Source organism: Agelaius tricolor, unplaced genomic scaffold, assembly GCF_023055355.1.
Source record: "Agelaius tricolor isolate 1412-34295 unplaced genomic scaffold, bAgeTri1.0.p SCAF_4, whole genome shotgun sequence".
NCBI classification, from domain to species: Eukaryota; Metazoa; Chordata; class Aves; order Passeriformes; family Icteridae; genus Agelaius; species Agelaius tricolor.
The window spans coordinates 49210712-49224088 of record NW_027269264.1 but is presented as its reverse complement, the minus strand read 5'-3'; the positions used below and the strand labels follow the sequence as shown (position 1 = coordinate 49224088).

The 13377-nt window shown below is 41.1% G+C and overlaps 1 protein-coding gene across 5 annotated transcripts in view; it reads left to right on the top strand.

Moving 5' to 3' along the window:
• The first annotated feature begins 227 nt into the window (after positions 1-227).
• The window catches only part of UNC13B (unc-13 homolog B), a 207986-nt gene continuing 194836 nt past the window's right edge, over positions 228-13377 (top strand). For 3 of the 5 annotated variants that reach the window (XM_071425665.1, XM_071425662.1, XM_071425661.1), the window contains exon 1: positions 229-343. In XM_071425665.1, coding sequence (XP_071281766.1) covers positions 322-343 — 22 coding nt within the window. In that variant the 5' untranslated portion in view covers positions 229-321. Of the gene's footprint in view, positions 344-13377 lie in introns of all 5 variants that reach the window. The other 2 variants (XM_071425664.1, XM_071425663.1) reach the window with 1 other exon arrangement.

Here is a 13377-nt window from a genome sequence, read left to right as displayed (position 1 = left end):
TCTCAACACAATCCATAATTCTTCTGCTAGCACACCAGAACCTGTCCAAGCACTCCAGTGAAGACACATCCAGGGCGTTCCTCCTCCATCGAGTTCCCTCACCCTCCGGGAGCGAAACAAAAGCGTGAAAAGAAGAGAGCCTAAGCAACACAGCCCCGCGCCTCAGCGCAGCCCGGCCGGCCGGCCGCGGGCTCCCCCTGACGCGTCCGTCGTCACTCGGCCCTGCCCCGGCGGGACGGCCCCGCCCCGCCTGAGGCGCCGCCGCCGCCCGGTGTCCGCGGGGCGGCATGAGGAGAGACGGGGGCGGCTGCCGGGGCCGCCATGTCGCTGCTCTGCGTGCGAGGTGAGCGGGGCGGTGGCGGCGGCGGCGGCGGAGAGGGGGACACGCCTGGGCAGGGTTTGGCTTTGTCCTGGGGGAAGTGGGTTTCAGCCTCCCTGGAGCGGGGACGGGCGTGCCGGTGCCTCCCGCCCTGAGCCACGGGCGCCGCGGCCCGGGCCGCCACCTGCACCCCTGGGCCGGAGGTGCCTCATGGCGAGAGAGCAGGTGCGGGTCCAGGAGCGGCGGTCCTGGCCGGGGAGGTCCGGAGCCCCGGGAGGAGCCGTGGCTGACTTTGGGAGTTGGCTCGGACACGAGTTGAATCGCCCAGTGAACGGCGCGGGCAGGAAGCAGGCTGCTGTCACTCCGTACACTCGCCTTAGAGCGTGCATTGTTATTTCGCATACATTCCTAATTACCTCCTCATCCTGCTATCGAGCCTCGTCCCCTTGCTGAACAGGTTGCGGGAAGCCGGCACTTTCTCTGCTCAGTGGATTATAATGCTGTCTGCTGTTTCCCATTTCTTGCTGCCTTGTGCTAAAAAATAATGATAAATCCGTGGGGGAAACCATCTGCCAGGGCTCACGCTACTGGGACGTGTCTCCCTGCACTGAACGCCGCGGTCACCGGGCGTCCCCGAGCGCAGCCGTGCCCTGCGGCTTAAAAGTGTAGTTTTAATGTTCTCAGCTCCTTTGCCAGGAATGATAAAAAAACTGGCACTGCTGGCAGTTCAGCTCTTCTTTTACACACACGGGTTTATTGATAACAGCTCCTTATCCAGCTGTTCGTCACTCTTTTGAGTCAAAAGCCCTGTGTCGGTGATGGTGTAAGATGCCCAACAGAGCATCTTGAGGTGTGCTCTTTTGTGGAGAGCGCTGCTTTTGGGGAGTGTTTCTCAATTAAGTTTCAGCCCTTTTATTAAACACATGTTTTGTTTAAGGGCTTAGGAGAGGTGCACAACTGCAAAGTTTATCTTAAATATGCTTTTTGTACACTTCTGTGTAAAATGTGAAGTGCAGACTTGTCTAGCCTATTTTGAAGGTTTTGCCAAAATCTCTTCATTGAAGCTGAGTCTTACTAGCCAAAGGATGCCTATGTGTATTACAGGGGTTTTTTAATTCTTGTTGGTGGTTCGTTCTCAAAATGTTTTCAGAGTGTCCTTTAAAGTAACATGGGTTTGATAGCACTTGAAGCTGATTGTCTTAAGAATGTATTTACATGCCGTTCACAAGAAATAGTGAAAGAACATGAACTGAATGATTGAGCTGCTGAAAGTGTCTTCTGTTTTCAAGGTGTTTATTCTTGATCTGTAGAATTTTTAGGACAAAAGCATTTCAGGAGCCTGGAATGGTGTGCTTTTGTGTTTCATTTATTCTTTGTTTGTGTGAAGAGCTAAAGAAGAAATTTGAGGTGGCTGGTGACTTTGTGTGAAGAATTACTGTGAAAATTTTATCTTCCATTTCCATCTGGTGTGTGAAGACAGTAGAAGACACCAGAATTTGTTTAAATAGATGATACTGAACAACTTTATTGTAAGATTGCAGAATGTAGTCAATTTACTAAACGTCAAGAAACATGTTTTCTGAAATAGGCATGACTGAAAGGATGAGCTGATGAGATCTCACAAGGAGCAACCATCTAACATGATATGGAAGTATGTTGAGGTAGAGCAGTGTGAAAAACAAAACAGATACCAGGAGCTGAGATAAAACAACAGGGGCAAGGAGGAGGCGGCTTTATTAATTGTTACTTTTTAAAAAAAAGCCCAACAAAATGGCATTTCTCTTGATTCTTTTACCTTTCCACCGAAATGAACTAATCTTGTTGAAACAGCAGTGAGCTGTTAGTAAGAAAGTTGGAAAAGCTGTTTTTTTTCTATTCAAAATGGTACACATAAAAGACTACATAGTAGTGTGGGGTTGGATGGTGTAGAGCTGAGACTAACAAAGAAAGACAACAAAAACCCCCATGGAATAAATGTAGGTGATTGGGACACTGTTCATAGCATCTGGATTGCAGTTTTCCATATAAAGGAAAATGTGGAAAAAGCCATAAGTGTCAGCGTCACAAGAAGCCTGCCAGTGAGAAGGACAGTGTTTTAATTTATTGATTTATTTTCCACCCCCCTTGAATTGTGTGCATTAATAGTATTTTAATGAATCGCTAATCTAAAACAGTGCTCAGTGTTTGTGACCAAACATGTCTGGGTGCTGCCTTTGTTCCTGAAAGACCAGCTAGCATATATATCTTCTTGATGTCAAGTGTTACATTTCTCTTACTTTCTTGGAGAACAAAGAATTTTTTGTGTGTGTGTTTTTTGTTTTTTTTTTTCTTTTTCCCCGTTGTTTGTTTTGATTTGTTGTTTGTTTTATTTGTTGTTGTTTTGTTATGTGGCATTTTTTGTTTATTTCTTTGGTGCATTTTGTTTGCTTTGTTCTGTTTTTTTCCAGAATCATTGAGCTGTATCTGCCATAGAAATAGGAAACACCTGACAGAAAATCTAAGCTCAGAGGAATTGTGAGTCTGGGCTTGTCTGCAACAGTTCAGGGGATGTGTGAAATAAGCCAGTGGTAATGGGCTGTTGTAGGAGCAAATTAAGGGATTCTTTTGAAGTAGGAAAATATGCAGTGTGTGTAAGTGAAGTGAAGGAGAAAAGAAATCCTGAATATTACATGATTGAGGCTTTTAGGAGACTTCTTCATATTTTGATTCCACTGCTTAAGTGCAAGAGAGGTTGCATACACTCCTGTTCAGAGCAGCTGTGTCCGGATTATGTCTGATAATCTTCTCTTGGCATAGTTTGCTTTATTAGTTTGCATTTAGTGTTGTATTTGTGAAAATAGTACATATTAAATAAAACTAATCCCAGGGAAGCAGTCTAGTTTTTCGCATCAGTCTTGCATTTTTAACTTTCTTGGCTTTCTCTTGTAACTGTTGATTTTACCCCACATCTAAATTAGATAAAATTTATTTTCCTGATCTTTCCTGTCTCCCGAGTTGGTGATGGGAATAACTGCTGTCTCAGCACAGCTTGCAGGGGTCATAGCAAAGTGGACCCTGCTGAGGCTGGATCACTTGGTCACTGGCTCTGTTTATCATGATCCTGACATATAGTTCATGCCCTTTCACCTGCTCACTGTTATTGCATCTTTCTTTGTCCCCAGCCCTTGCTATCTCAAGACTGATGGTTCTCTTCTAGTTTTTCTCCTCTCTGCTTCATAGCAGCTTATGCTATATCTTCGCTGTCACTGTATTCCGAAGTGTTTGACCTACCTGGCCCACCTGATAATTATAATGCCAAGGATGTTGGCAGTGGGGTTCTTCCCTCATCCCTGTGCACAGTACTTGACTTAGTCCCATAAGGTCATGATGCTTTTGTGTTATGTGCCTTTATCTTGGGGTCTGATATCTGTGTGAGATTTGGCTGCCAGAGTTACGTGAAAGAATGACTTGGGTGAGCTCTTGCACTCTAGAATTTCAAGTTGACTGCTCTGTGAAGTGACATTGTCTGGAGGTTAGGAATGATATTTTTTTGTTTGCCTAATGGTTATCTTGTGGCTGCGCTGAGGAATTAGAAGAGCTTGTGACATTTTTGTCAAAACAGCTGGAGTGTTGGAATACCACTCCGAGAATTAACTGTCCATCCCTGCATGGCCAGAAAAATTTGTGTTCCAGTACTGAATTGAACTGTGTTGACTTCCAAGTGAAGTAAACAAAGAAGGAGAATGGAAATGGATGTTGATGATAAAAGAAATGAAAACATGTTCAATCTTGTGGTATACTGAGAGATACCTATACCTACAAGTGGCCAAGTGCCAGGAACTTCTGTTTAAAGGATTTTCCCCCTACCTTAGTGTAATGGCCTCAGCTTACCTCAGTATTCTCTAAAAGACTGAATGCAGTGCCTCTGGCTTGCTGTTACGACTATTCTGAAATGGTTGTAGAATTGAAAAAAAAAACCATATCCACCTTTTTGTAGGTCAAAATGATGAAGAATTGAACATTAAAAGTAGTAGCAGAAATGCAAGGTTATAACACTAGGATATTAAAATAACATAATGATTCATTTAGAATTTGCTGTGTGACTATTATGAGCTCCATTTCACAAGTTGTCCTTAGTCAGGAAGTTACCAGTGTTGGTAATGCTGGAGCACAATAAAGTGCATTAGAAATTTGGGTAATAAGGCTAAGAAAGAAGTGTTCTCTATTGAAAGAACATTTTGTGTTGAGAGTTAAGTTTTAGGTTTATAAAGGTGTAATTGGAGAGAACTTTTTAAGATTTCTAGCTTTTTCTGTTGCTCAGTAAAACCTGCAAACCACGTCTGGCTTTTGATGCACGGGTGATCATCTGATTTCCTGTTTAAAATCCTCACCCTTTCAGCTTTGGGCACTGTTAGTGCAAACAGTGTGGAATCTACTTTTTAGGTATTCAGGGGACTATGAACTATTTGAAATCTCCATATATTTCTCAGTGGGATGAAGGGAAGGTACAGAGGTTCTTCCTGAATTGGAAAAGTGTCTGCTTCCCCCTTGCTCTCATGGTGTACTCTGAGCTGTCTCTTCAGTGTGGGATCTGACAGGCCTAACTTGTTAAAGTTGTTATTAGCATACTCTTTTAATATGCAATAAAGTGCTGCGTTTAATCTAAATGCTGAAAGAACCTAATTTTAAACTCTTAACCGTCCAAAATCTAGTTGCCGCTTACACGGCAGCAATGAAAGTCCAAGCAAATTAAACTGCTTTTTTAATCCAGGACCTTATTTCAAATACTTGACTTGAATGCATGTGAAATGCATATGTCTGATGGCAAATCATTTTCCTATATATTTCCTTTGAAATTTCTTCCTGGATATTTTTTTGTGCCTTGTGGTCAAATTTTACTGGGTGTTTTGAAAAATACTTTAATCACTCCATAAAAGCTGTTCTTGCTGCTCTTCCAAGAGATCTTGAACTGGAGAGATGTGTCTAATAACTCTTTCTCTGTTGCTTTTTTGTTCTGATAATTCCCTGTGTGGTCTTGCAAACAGATTTGGAGCTGCTGTGAAAGTGCGTACAGTCTTCACTAACTCTGCCTCTTTCTTACGTTAGAGCTTACTGGTTAATGCCTCGCATTTACTTGGTGTGGAAGTGTATGTAAGCAGCTTGGTGTTCTTGCCTCTTGTTTGATAGAATGACTTCTGGAGTCAGGAGTTTAAAGTTTCTCTTTAGCACTTGGATTTGCTTTTCTCTGCTGCCTTTACTTTTGACGGTACTTGAAAAGTTTGTTTAGTAGTAAAATTGCATTTAGTATTGTTTTATTGATCTAATCATTGTCAGAGAACTAAAATCTGCTTTACTTGTATTGTTGGTGTGTGCTTATCTGTGCCTGCTTTAGCCATGTTTACCAAGAGCTTTGCTGAAGTGTTGTTTTGCTTGTAAACTGTCACCTGTAAAATTTGGCAGATGCTTTCTGTGACACAGATTCCTGTTCCATAGGTGTATCCTAGCATTTGGATCAGCTCTCTTTGCATTTAGAAATATTTCAGATGGATTTTCTTTTCTCTTAGGCTCTCCTTATACCTGACTAAGCTGCTGTGCATAATTCTGCTTTTATTATTTGCCTTTTGACTGGCATCTGTGTCATGCTTGGTTTTGTGTAAGTGGCAAATACCCAGTTGAGAAAGAATGAAATATGGCAGGCTTTGGGATGGGAAACACCACTGATCATGGCCAGCCTCTCAAGTGACTCTCTATTACTGTTTCACTGGATACTCACCCATACTAAGTCATTTTTCACTTTATTGAGACACTGTTCTACCCTGAGTTGTGTGTCTCAGAAAATTCCATGTGTGTACAGTTTGGATCAGTCTTTCCAAGCTGGTGCTGAATAGTAGGCATCTTTTTTTTTACCAGAACTTTAACTCCTTAGACATTTCAGACGTTTGTCTGGAGTGCTCAGTGATCTGTAGGTACCTGACCTCCTACAGGTGTGTTCTGTGTGTCACCTTGGGTGTCATACTCTGTTCTTCTTGGAGCCTCTTTTCTAATCTTTCTGGATGCATTTAAAACAAAGGTCACTGGGCTACAGACTAGTTCAGTTACATGCAAGTTGCAGTGTCTTAGACCTTCTGATTTTTATTACTTGCGCACCGAATATTTAACATTATTTTCATTTGCCATGGGCTGGAAAGTACCTGATCTCACAAGTGCTTGCTTCTTCCTGAGCATGTGGCAGATGTTTGCGGGATGCTTAATGCTTTTTCACCATCAGCAGTTAAATCAGCTGATGAGTTGGGAGGGCAATACCTTGTTGGTGTTTTGTCTCTATTCAGATTTTTTGTTAAGTCTCTTGCTTTTCCATGCATTTAACTTCCTACATCTTGGGCCACACAACCTGTGTCAATACAGTTTCTTTCTTGTATTTTACCATGGCTTTATAGCTCTTTGAGGCGGAGTGGAATTCAGCTGTCCTTCTTGCTTGAGGAGTAGTGGCTTTTTGGTCCCCTGGAAAACACCTAATAAATGATTCCTGAATCTGATTATGATGGTTTTGGTTCATATTTTTTCTTCTTAGTCAATTGGTAGTAATTAGTCTCAACATTATGAAATTAACTCCCTCTGAAATGTCCCTCATGTATTGCTAGGGATTGTTTTTGGACAGCCCTTGTTCTGTTTGATTTGATCACAGCCACTGCAGGTAACTATTAAATAATTGCTTTGTAGAAGAAAAGGAGAGTGGTGATCCAAAACAGTTGTTCTGCCTGTTTAACAGTTGTTGAGTTGGAATGCTATTTGCAAGTTTTGAAAGAACTGAAGTAGTACTGGCAGGCATATGAGCTCTTCAGCATTTCTCTGTTTAACTGTCTTTATATGAGTACTGCTGTCTTCTGTGATGAGCAGATTTCAGCTAAATACATTATGAAATACATTATGCGCATCTATATGTCTGTTTCAGCTGAGAAGAAAGCTTCAAGTCTAATGCAGATTAAAAAAAAAAACCCTGAGAAATCTCTGGTTGATAGTTTCATTAAAAGATGCAAATGTGATTTACTTGGTGCATCGTAAACATCTAACACATCTCTAACACATTAGTGACATCTAACTCCTTCACCAGGCTTTCAAAATAGATTTCTTACTGTCCTTTTAAGTTATTTTCCCCATTATGAACTTTGAATAATTGAATAATTACACTTAAAAACCCCAAAATTTTGAGTAGCTACAGATCTTAGCAGCCTTTCCCTCCTTGTGTAGCATGGGGTGCAAGAGACCAGCTGTGGCTAGAGGATCGAGTTAGATGATAAGTCCTCAGCTGAGGAATTTTTTTGACTGATGCTGGTTGAACTTACTAAGCACCATATTATGGCTTGGATTCATGTCCTGCTGTTGTGGAAAGTGGCAAGGAATCGGAGCACAGCACTGGCAGGAATGCTGCCTCTCTGGTAGCTACATGTGGGCATCCTAAAAATGAAAGGGAATGCTGCCAACTAATGGCTGTGACTTAGTTTATGCTTTCTCAGCCATATTGCTCTCGAGTGCATGTTCATCCTTTTGTCAGATGAGCTGGGATGGGCTTTGGACAGACCTGTGTGGGAGGTGGGTCCATGCACTCAGCATGGAATCATTTGCTGAGAGAGGTTCAGCTCATGGAAACCCTGTGGTGAGAGAAAATTGAGAAAGTGTCAGGTATGAGTAAATGTTGCCTGCTTAGTTTGCAGGATTTAATTTTTCTGGTCACACTTAAATTTGTAAAAAATCTTAAAATTCCTGGGCAGGATGCATGTAGGGGTAGGAACTATGTTAAAGGAATTAAAAATCCTGATTTTGTTCCCTTTTGGATTGCCTGCGTCTGGGGAGTTGGAGCATTAAAAAACAGAAAGAAAATGTGTCGTTTCAACAGCTTTGTGCTGACCTCAGTTTCTTGATGCTCTTCCTTGGAGTTGAACATACTGTATAAATGGAAAGTGAATTGGACTGGGATGTCTTGTCTGATGAAGGATAAGAGGAGGTGTCTTGTTCAGGATAATCTCTAGCCTAAATCTGTTGGCGAGTTTGAAAAGAAATTTGGCTTCAAGCCTTGACCGTGTCCCTTTAAGGAATACTGGTTTTAACCTTATTACTTAAAGCTCTTGTGACTTAACTCGCTTAAATCTTTACAACCTAAATGCTCTGCTAAACAGACTCCAACATTTCCACCATAGAGACCTAATTATTAGGTATAAAATAACTGCAGAATTATGATTCTAAGTATTGGAACACTTCTATTTTCTCTGCTCAGGCCAATGTAGTAATACTCAGCTTAAAAAACATCATTTAAAAAAAACCCCAACATGCTTTGTCTGTTCACTTTTGGGTTGCTGCTCTGTTCAGGCAAAATCTGCACCATATAACCAACCTGCTGTTGTCTTTGTTGGCATCTGCTGAAAGGATTTTGGATCTGGAGCTAAATGTGGCGGCCCATGAAAGCCTTCACTTTTCTGAGCTGTTGTGGCAGCACAATGCTGCAGTCCATGTGCCAAGGATTCAGGCGTGCTTGGATAAGGCAAAGGGAACTGTGAAGGAACTACATCACCTGGAACATATAGGATATGTAGAGCTTTTATCCAGCGTCATTACCAAACTCCATTTTTCCCAATCCCTAAGTACTGGAAGGGCTAGGAGTACAAGGGGCTAGTTCAGTAATAGCGTCTCCAGTCTAAGGAAAGGCACACCAACTTCGGCTGTTCTAATGCTAAAGTTAGTAAACCACTTCAGCATAAAAACCAGAAATTCGTCACATATGATAGTCAACATAAAGCTGATGAATATGTAAATACTGAATTTCTAGATAGAAACCTATTAGATACATTTTCCTTCCTAAAAGACTTGTGTAAACTTCAGAACAGGTTTTCAGAAAATGTCCAGGGACTTCAGATTTTCGGTACCTGTGGTTATTTGCTTGTAGTTACCACATACTCTTCTGTTCCAACAACCTCAGTCTTTTGCAAACAAAGTCCTTGTGGAGTGTTATAGCTGCAATTACACAGTGGACAGCTACAAATCCTTGTTGTGCAAATCTTCAGTAATTATTTCTTCCTATAGGGCCAGGAGTACCAGAGACATGGGTGCTAAGGCAGTTTGTCAGCTTTGTGTGAGGAAGGAATTTGGCTGCTCAGTAAAACTATTACACGCTTTGTAGAAAATTGTTCCCCTTCCAAATTTCATGTGTTATTCTTCATTGTAAGATTTCTTTTAAGGCAATCAGTGGTATTCTTCAGGAGATTGTTTGGCCTCTTTGTGCATGGGGCTTGGCTTTGAGAGTTGGGGAGGTCATAAATTACTAGAAAGCTGAGATAGCCTTTGGTTTTGGATTTGGGATTTCTGACCTTACCAAAATCATAATGCCATTTCATAGATTAATAAAGTAATGGTTTTAAATGAAACTCTCAATATTTTGTGGTTCAGACATCCCCCAATTTTGAGTTTCTGATCTGAACCTGATCTAAACTTGTAGTGTGTGACTTGAATTTGGCATGCAACGTGGATATGGATTGGTAGGAAGGGAAAAATGGACATGAAACAGTAGTTTTATTTCAGCCTTTCCCACCTGGTATAACTTGCTGCATGTGCAGAATTTTATTAGATTTTGACCTGTCAAATTGAGTAAGTGGAGTCTGTGTATGCTCATTTTAGTAGGAGATTTTTGGAGGAGATTAACTGCTTAAAAACTCCATAGTTATAAGGCCAGAATGGCTTCTTGTAATCATCTAGTATGACCCTCTGTAATACATAGTATTTTTAAAATGTAACAACTTAGACTCTTAACAGAAAAAGATCAGATTCTGAACTAAAATTGATGAAGGATTTTTTATGGGTCTTGGTAGCTTTATGTTGATATGTGACGAATTTCTGCTTCTTATGCTGAAGTGGTTTACTAGCTTCAGCATCAGAACAGCAGAATCTGGTGTGCCTTTCCTTAGGTTGGAGAAGCTATTATGAAAGTTGTATTCCTTGCCCTTCCAGTACTTAAGGATTGGAAAAAACGGAGTTTGGTAATGTCTGTTACTTGACTAGAGGCAAGTGGATGTTATATTATGAGTAATATAATCTGACTGTAATGACAGGTGTTGACATATTTTTCAGTGGTTAAAAAGAGATCAAGACATGCCATGCCCTAATAGATCTCAGTGTTAAATCATTGTGTTGTTACCCTTTTGCTTGGTGGGAGGAGTGTGGTTTACCAGAGCTCTAGCGACAGACCTTTTACTTCTGTTGTAAACTTGAGTTTGAAGTTACTGATCTGTATAAACCTGACACTTTAGTCAAAGATGTAGAAATGTGCTCAGGCTGTATTGGAGGAGAGTAGCACGCGACAGAAGTTTGAATATATATGAGTTAACCCTGTGCACTCTTCCTGGGGGCCTGCATTGTATATTTCTTTTTCGTCACAGAATGTCATGGAATAGCTAGTGCTGCAGATGAAGTTGGGGTTACTGGATCCCTGATAATTGCTACGGTTTTATGAAGTAAATAATATAAGTAAAACATTTGAATTGATAGTGTTGACTTAGTTTTCCTAGAGGGTGCAAACACCTCTAGGTGTTATAAAGCAGGATGGGAAGCTTGTGGCTAAAGTGGTGGGAAGGGGGCTGTTAGTTTAGGACTCAGAACTAGCCCCAAAAGGTTAGAAGGAGTCATGAGGAGTGGGGGTTATGAGAGGAACAGAGGTGTTGGAAGGGCTTTCCTACTCTAGAAAGAGAGCAATAGAGGTGACTGGGAAAATTCCACTGTGGTTTGGTGATGCAAAATTGTAAAGCAGCATTAGTGTGGATAAAAGAGAACCAGCTGGGCTGAAATTGCTTTGGGAAGAGCTGATAAGAGATTTTGCTGTGATAGCACAAGAGATCTACTGCACGTAGTCCAGGATTTAAATGTGGGTAAAAATCTCGTAACATGGTTAAAGCAAAGTATTTTTGGGTGTTCTCACTGTGGAAGACTGACTCTCCACACCAGAGAATATATGCTGTTGGTCCTTCCTGGGGTACAGGGAGCTGTGTTAGCTGACAGTTTTACCATCAGACAGTGACTGCAGCCATAAAACTGGTGGAGTGAACTGTAGATGTGACTTTGAGAGGCACAGAAGATGCTTCAGAGAAATTGGACATGGAAGTGAACTTGGTTTGAATGATCACAGCTGAAGCTAAGTTAAGGTAAACAGATGAATATGTAGGTTAGCAATTGTCAAGCCTCCAGGGAAGCTGAAGAAGCTTTTTGGTGAAGAGGCTGGATACAGAGGAGGGCAGGAAATTCAGGGAAGATACAGGGGTAAATATTAGCATCTCAAATAACAGAAAAGGCTCTACCTAGGAAATTACCCCAGAGCTGATGATTCACCTGTTCATTACGTCAGGATATGCTGAGCAAACAGAGAACCTGTGAGAGGTGTGGGCAAAAAAACAGTTCATAGAGGAAGGTGTATGTTGAGGATCAGAAAGTCCAAGGCTAAGGCAGGGGCTTCCACCTCAAGAGACAAGGTGGCATCTTGCAAGTGGCAATAAAACAGGTAACAGAAGGCACTTTGGTCACATGAAAAGGGGAAACAACCAGCCTCCACAGGGGAAGGAATCAGACTTCTGTGCATGGGGACAGGGAAGTGTAAAGATGGTTTGGGTATGGTCCCTGGACTAGAGGAATTGTTTCTTGTGAAACTGAAAATGATGCACAAGCATGGGAGAAAAAATTTTAATATCCTGCATTTGAATCTTGGTGGTCTGTATCCCAGAGTGCTGAAACATGAAACGCTTTAAATCTGAATTCTGCCAGCAGAAGTTTAACTATGGCTGCAAACAAGCAGTGACATCACCTAACTGGAGAGGAATAGATGTGGTTTCTGTGAATAGGCGGGAAGATAAAGGAGATGAGTGATAAATGTGGGTAAATATGGATCTTGACTTCAAAAGCAGATGGGACTGTAGCAACATGGAAAGTTTAAAGTAAACTGTTAGGAGAGAATAATAAATTTTTTTTAGACAGGTGGAAACGATGTGGAAGGGTATCATATGAAATGTGACACGGGTTTGCAAGAGGAAGATTTTTCTGGGCTAGCTTCTTGTTACTACATGAAAGCATGCATCTATTTGTACTTCTGTAATATCTCACAAATCCTATAGCAGACTTCTTTTTAAAGAAAATCTGAATTGGCAAAAGATGTGTAAATAGTATAAGGAGTTGACTGTAGCAGAAGCTAGTAATGTTGCTAAGACTAGTGGGAGAAGCAGATAGATGTCTTCCACTTGTGTCATGGCAATAAAGAATACAAATGTGTGTGTCAAAGCCGTTCTTAAGAGAAGTCCTAATTATATAGTACATTTTGGAGCAAATAAATATAATGCAGGAAGGACTCAGTGACCCCTGACAAGAGTGAGAATGAAAATGAGTTGAAGTTTTGTACAAAAACTGTGCACTTAGAGGCAAATGGCAAGCATTGCTGAGAAATGTGAAACTTGCTGAAAGGAGAGATGTTGGGCAGTCCTTGTATCACTGCACCATGCTTGTAAACAGAAGCTGATGGGATCTGTTACTTGTGTTCATTAAAAACATCAGGAAATTAAACATGGAGTGAGGAAAAACATGGAGAGGGCGAATAGTGTTGACCTAAGATACAGAAGGCATACACATGCCATTAATTAAAGTGTTGGGTGGAAAGTAGGAATGATTTAAATGGTGTAAGTGGTCCGGGTGTTGGGAGAAGCAGCATTAGAGTTGGACCCTTCCAGTCTTGTGATCCTCACTGCACTAACTTGTGCAGTGAGTTACTGTTCTGACTACTAATTGCTGTATATGCTGACAAACTGTATATTAAGGTAAAATTTTGATGTAGCATCTTCATTATTTATAAATGTTAATAATAAGGAAAAGAACCTACATGTGAAGGAACCTGCTTATACTCAATTGTTACCTAAGGCTGGTTATTTTGGTTAATGGTTTTGATTCTTATTTAACTTGGTATATTTTCACCTTATTGTTTATGGAGGTCCAAATGCAAGCAAGCAGCATGACTTTCAGGAGAACAGTCTTGAACACACTCCTTGTCAACAGTAAGACCT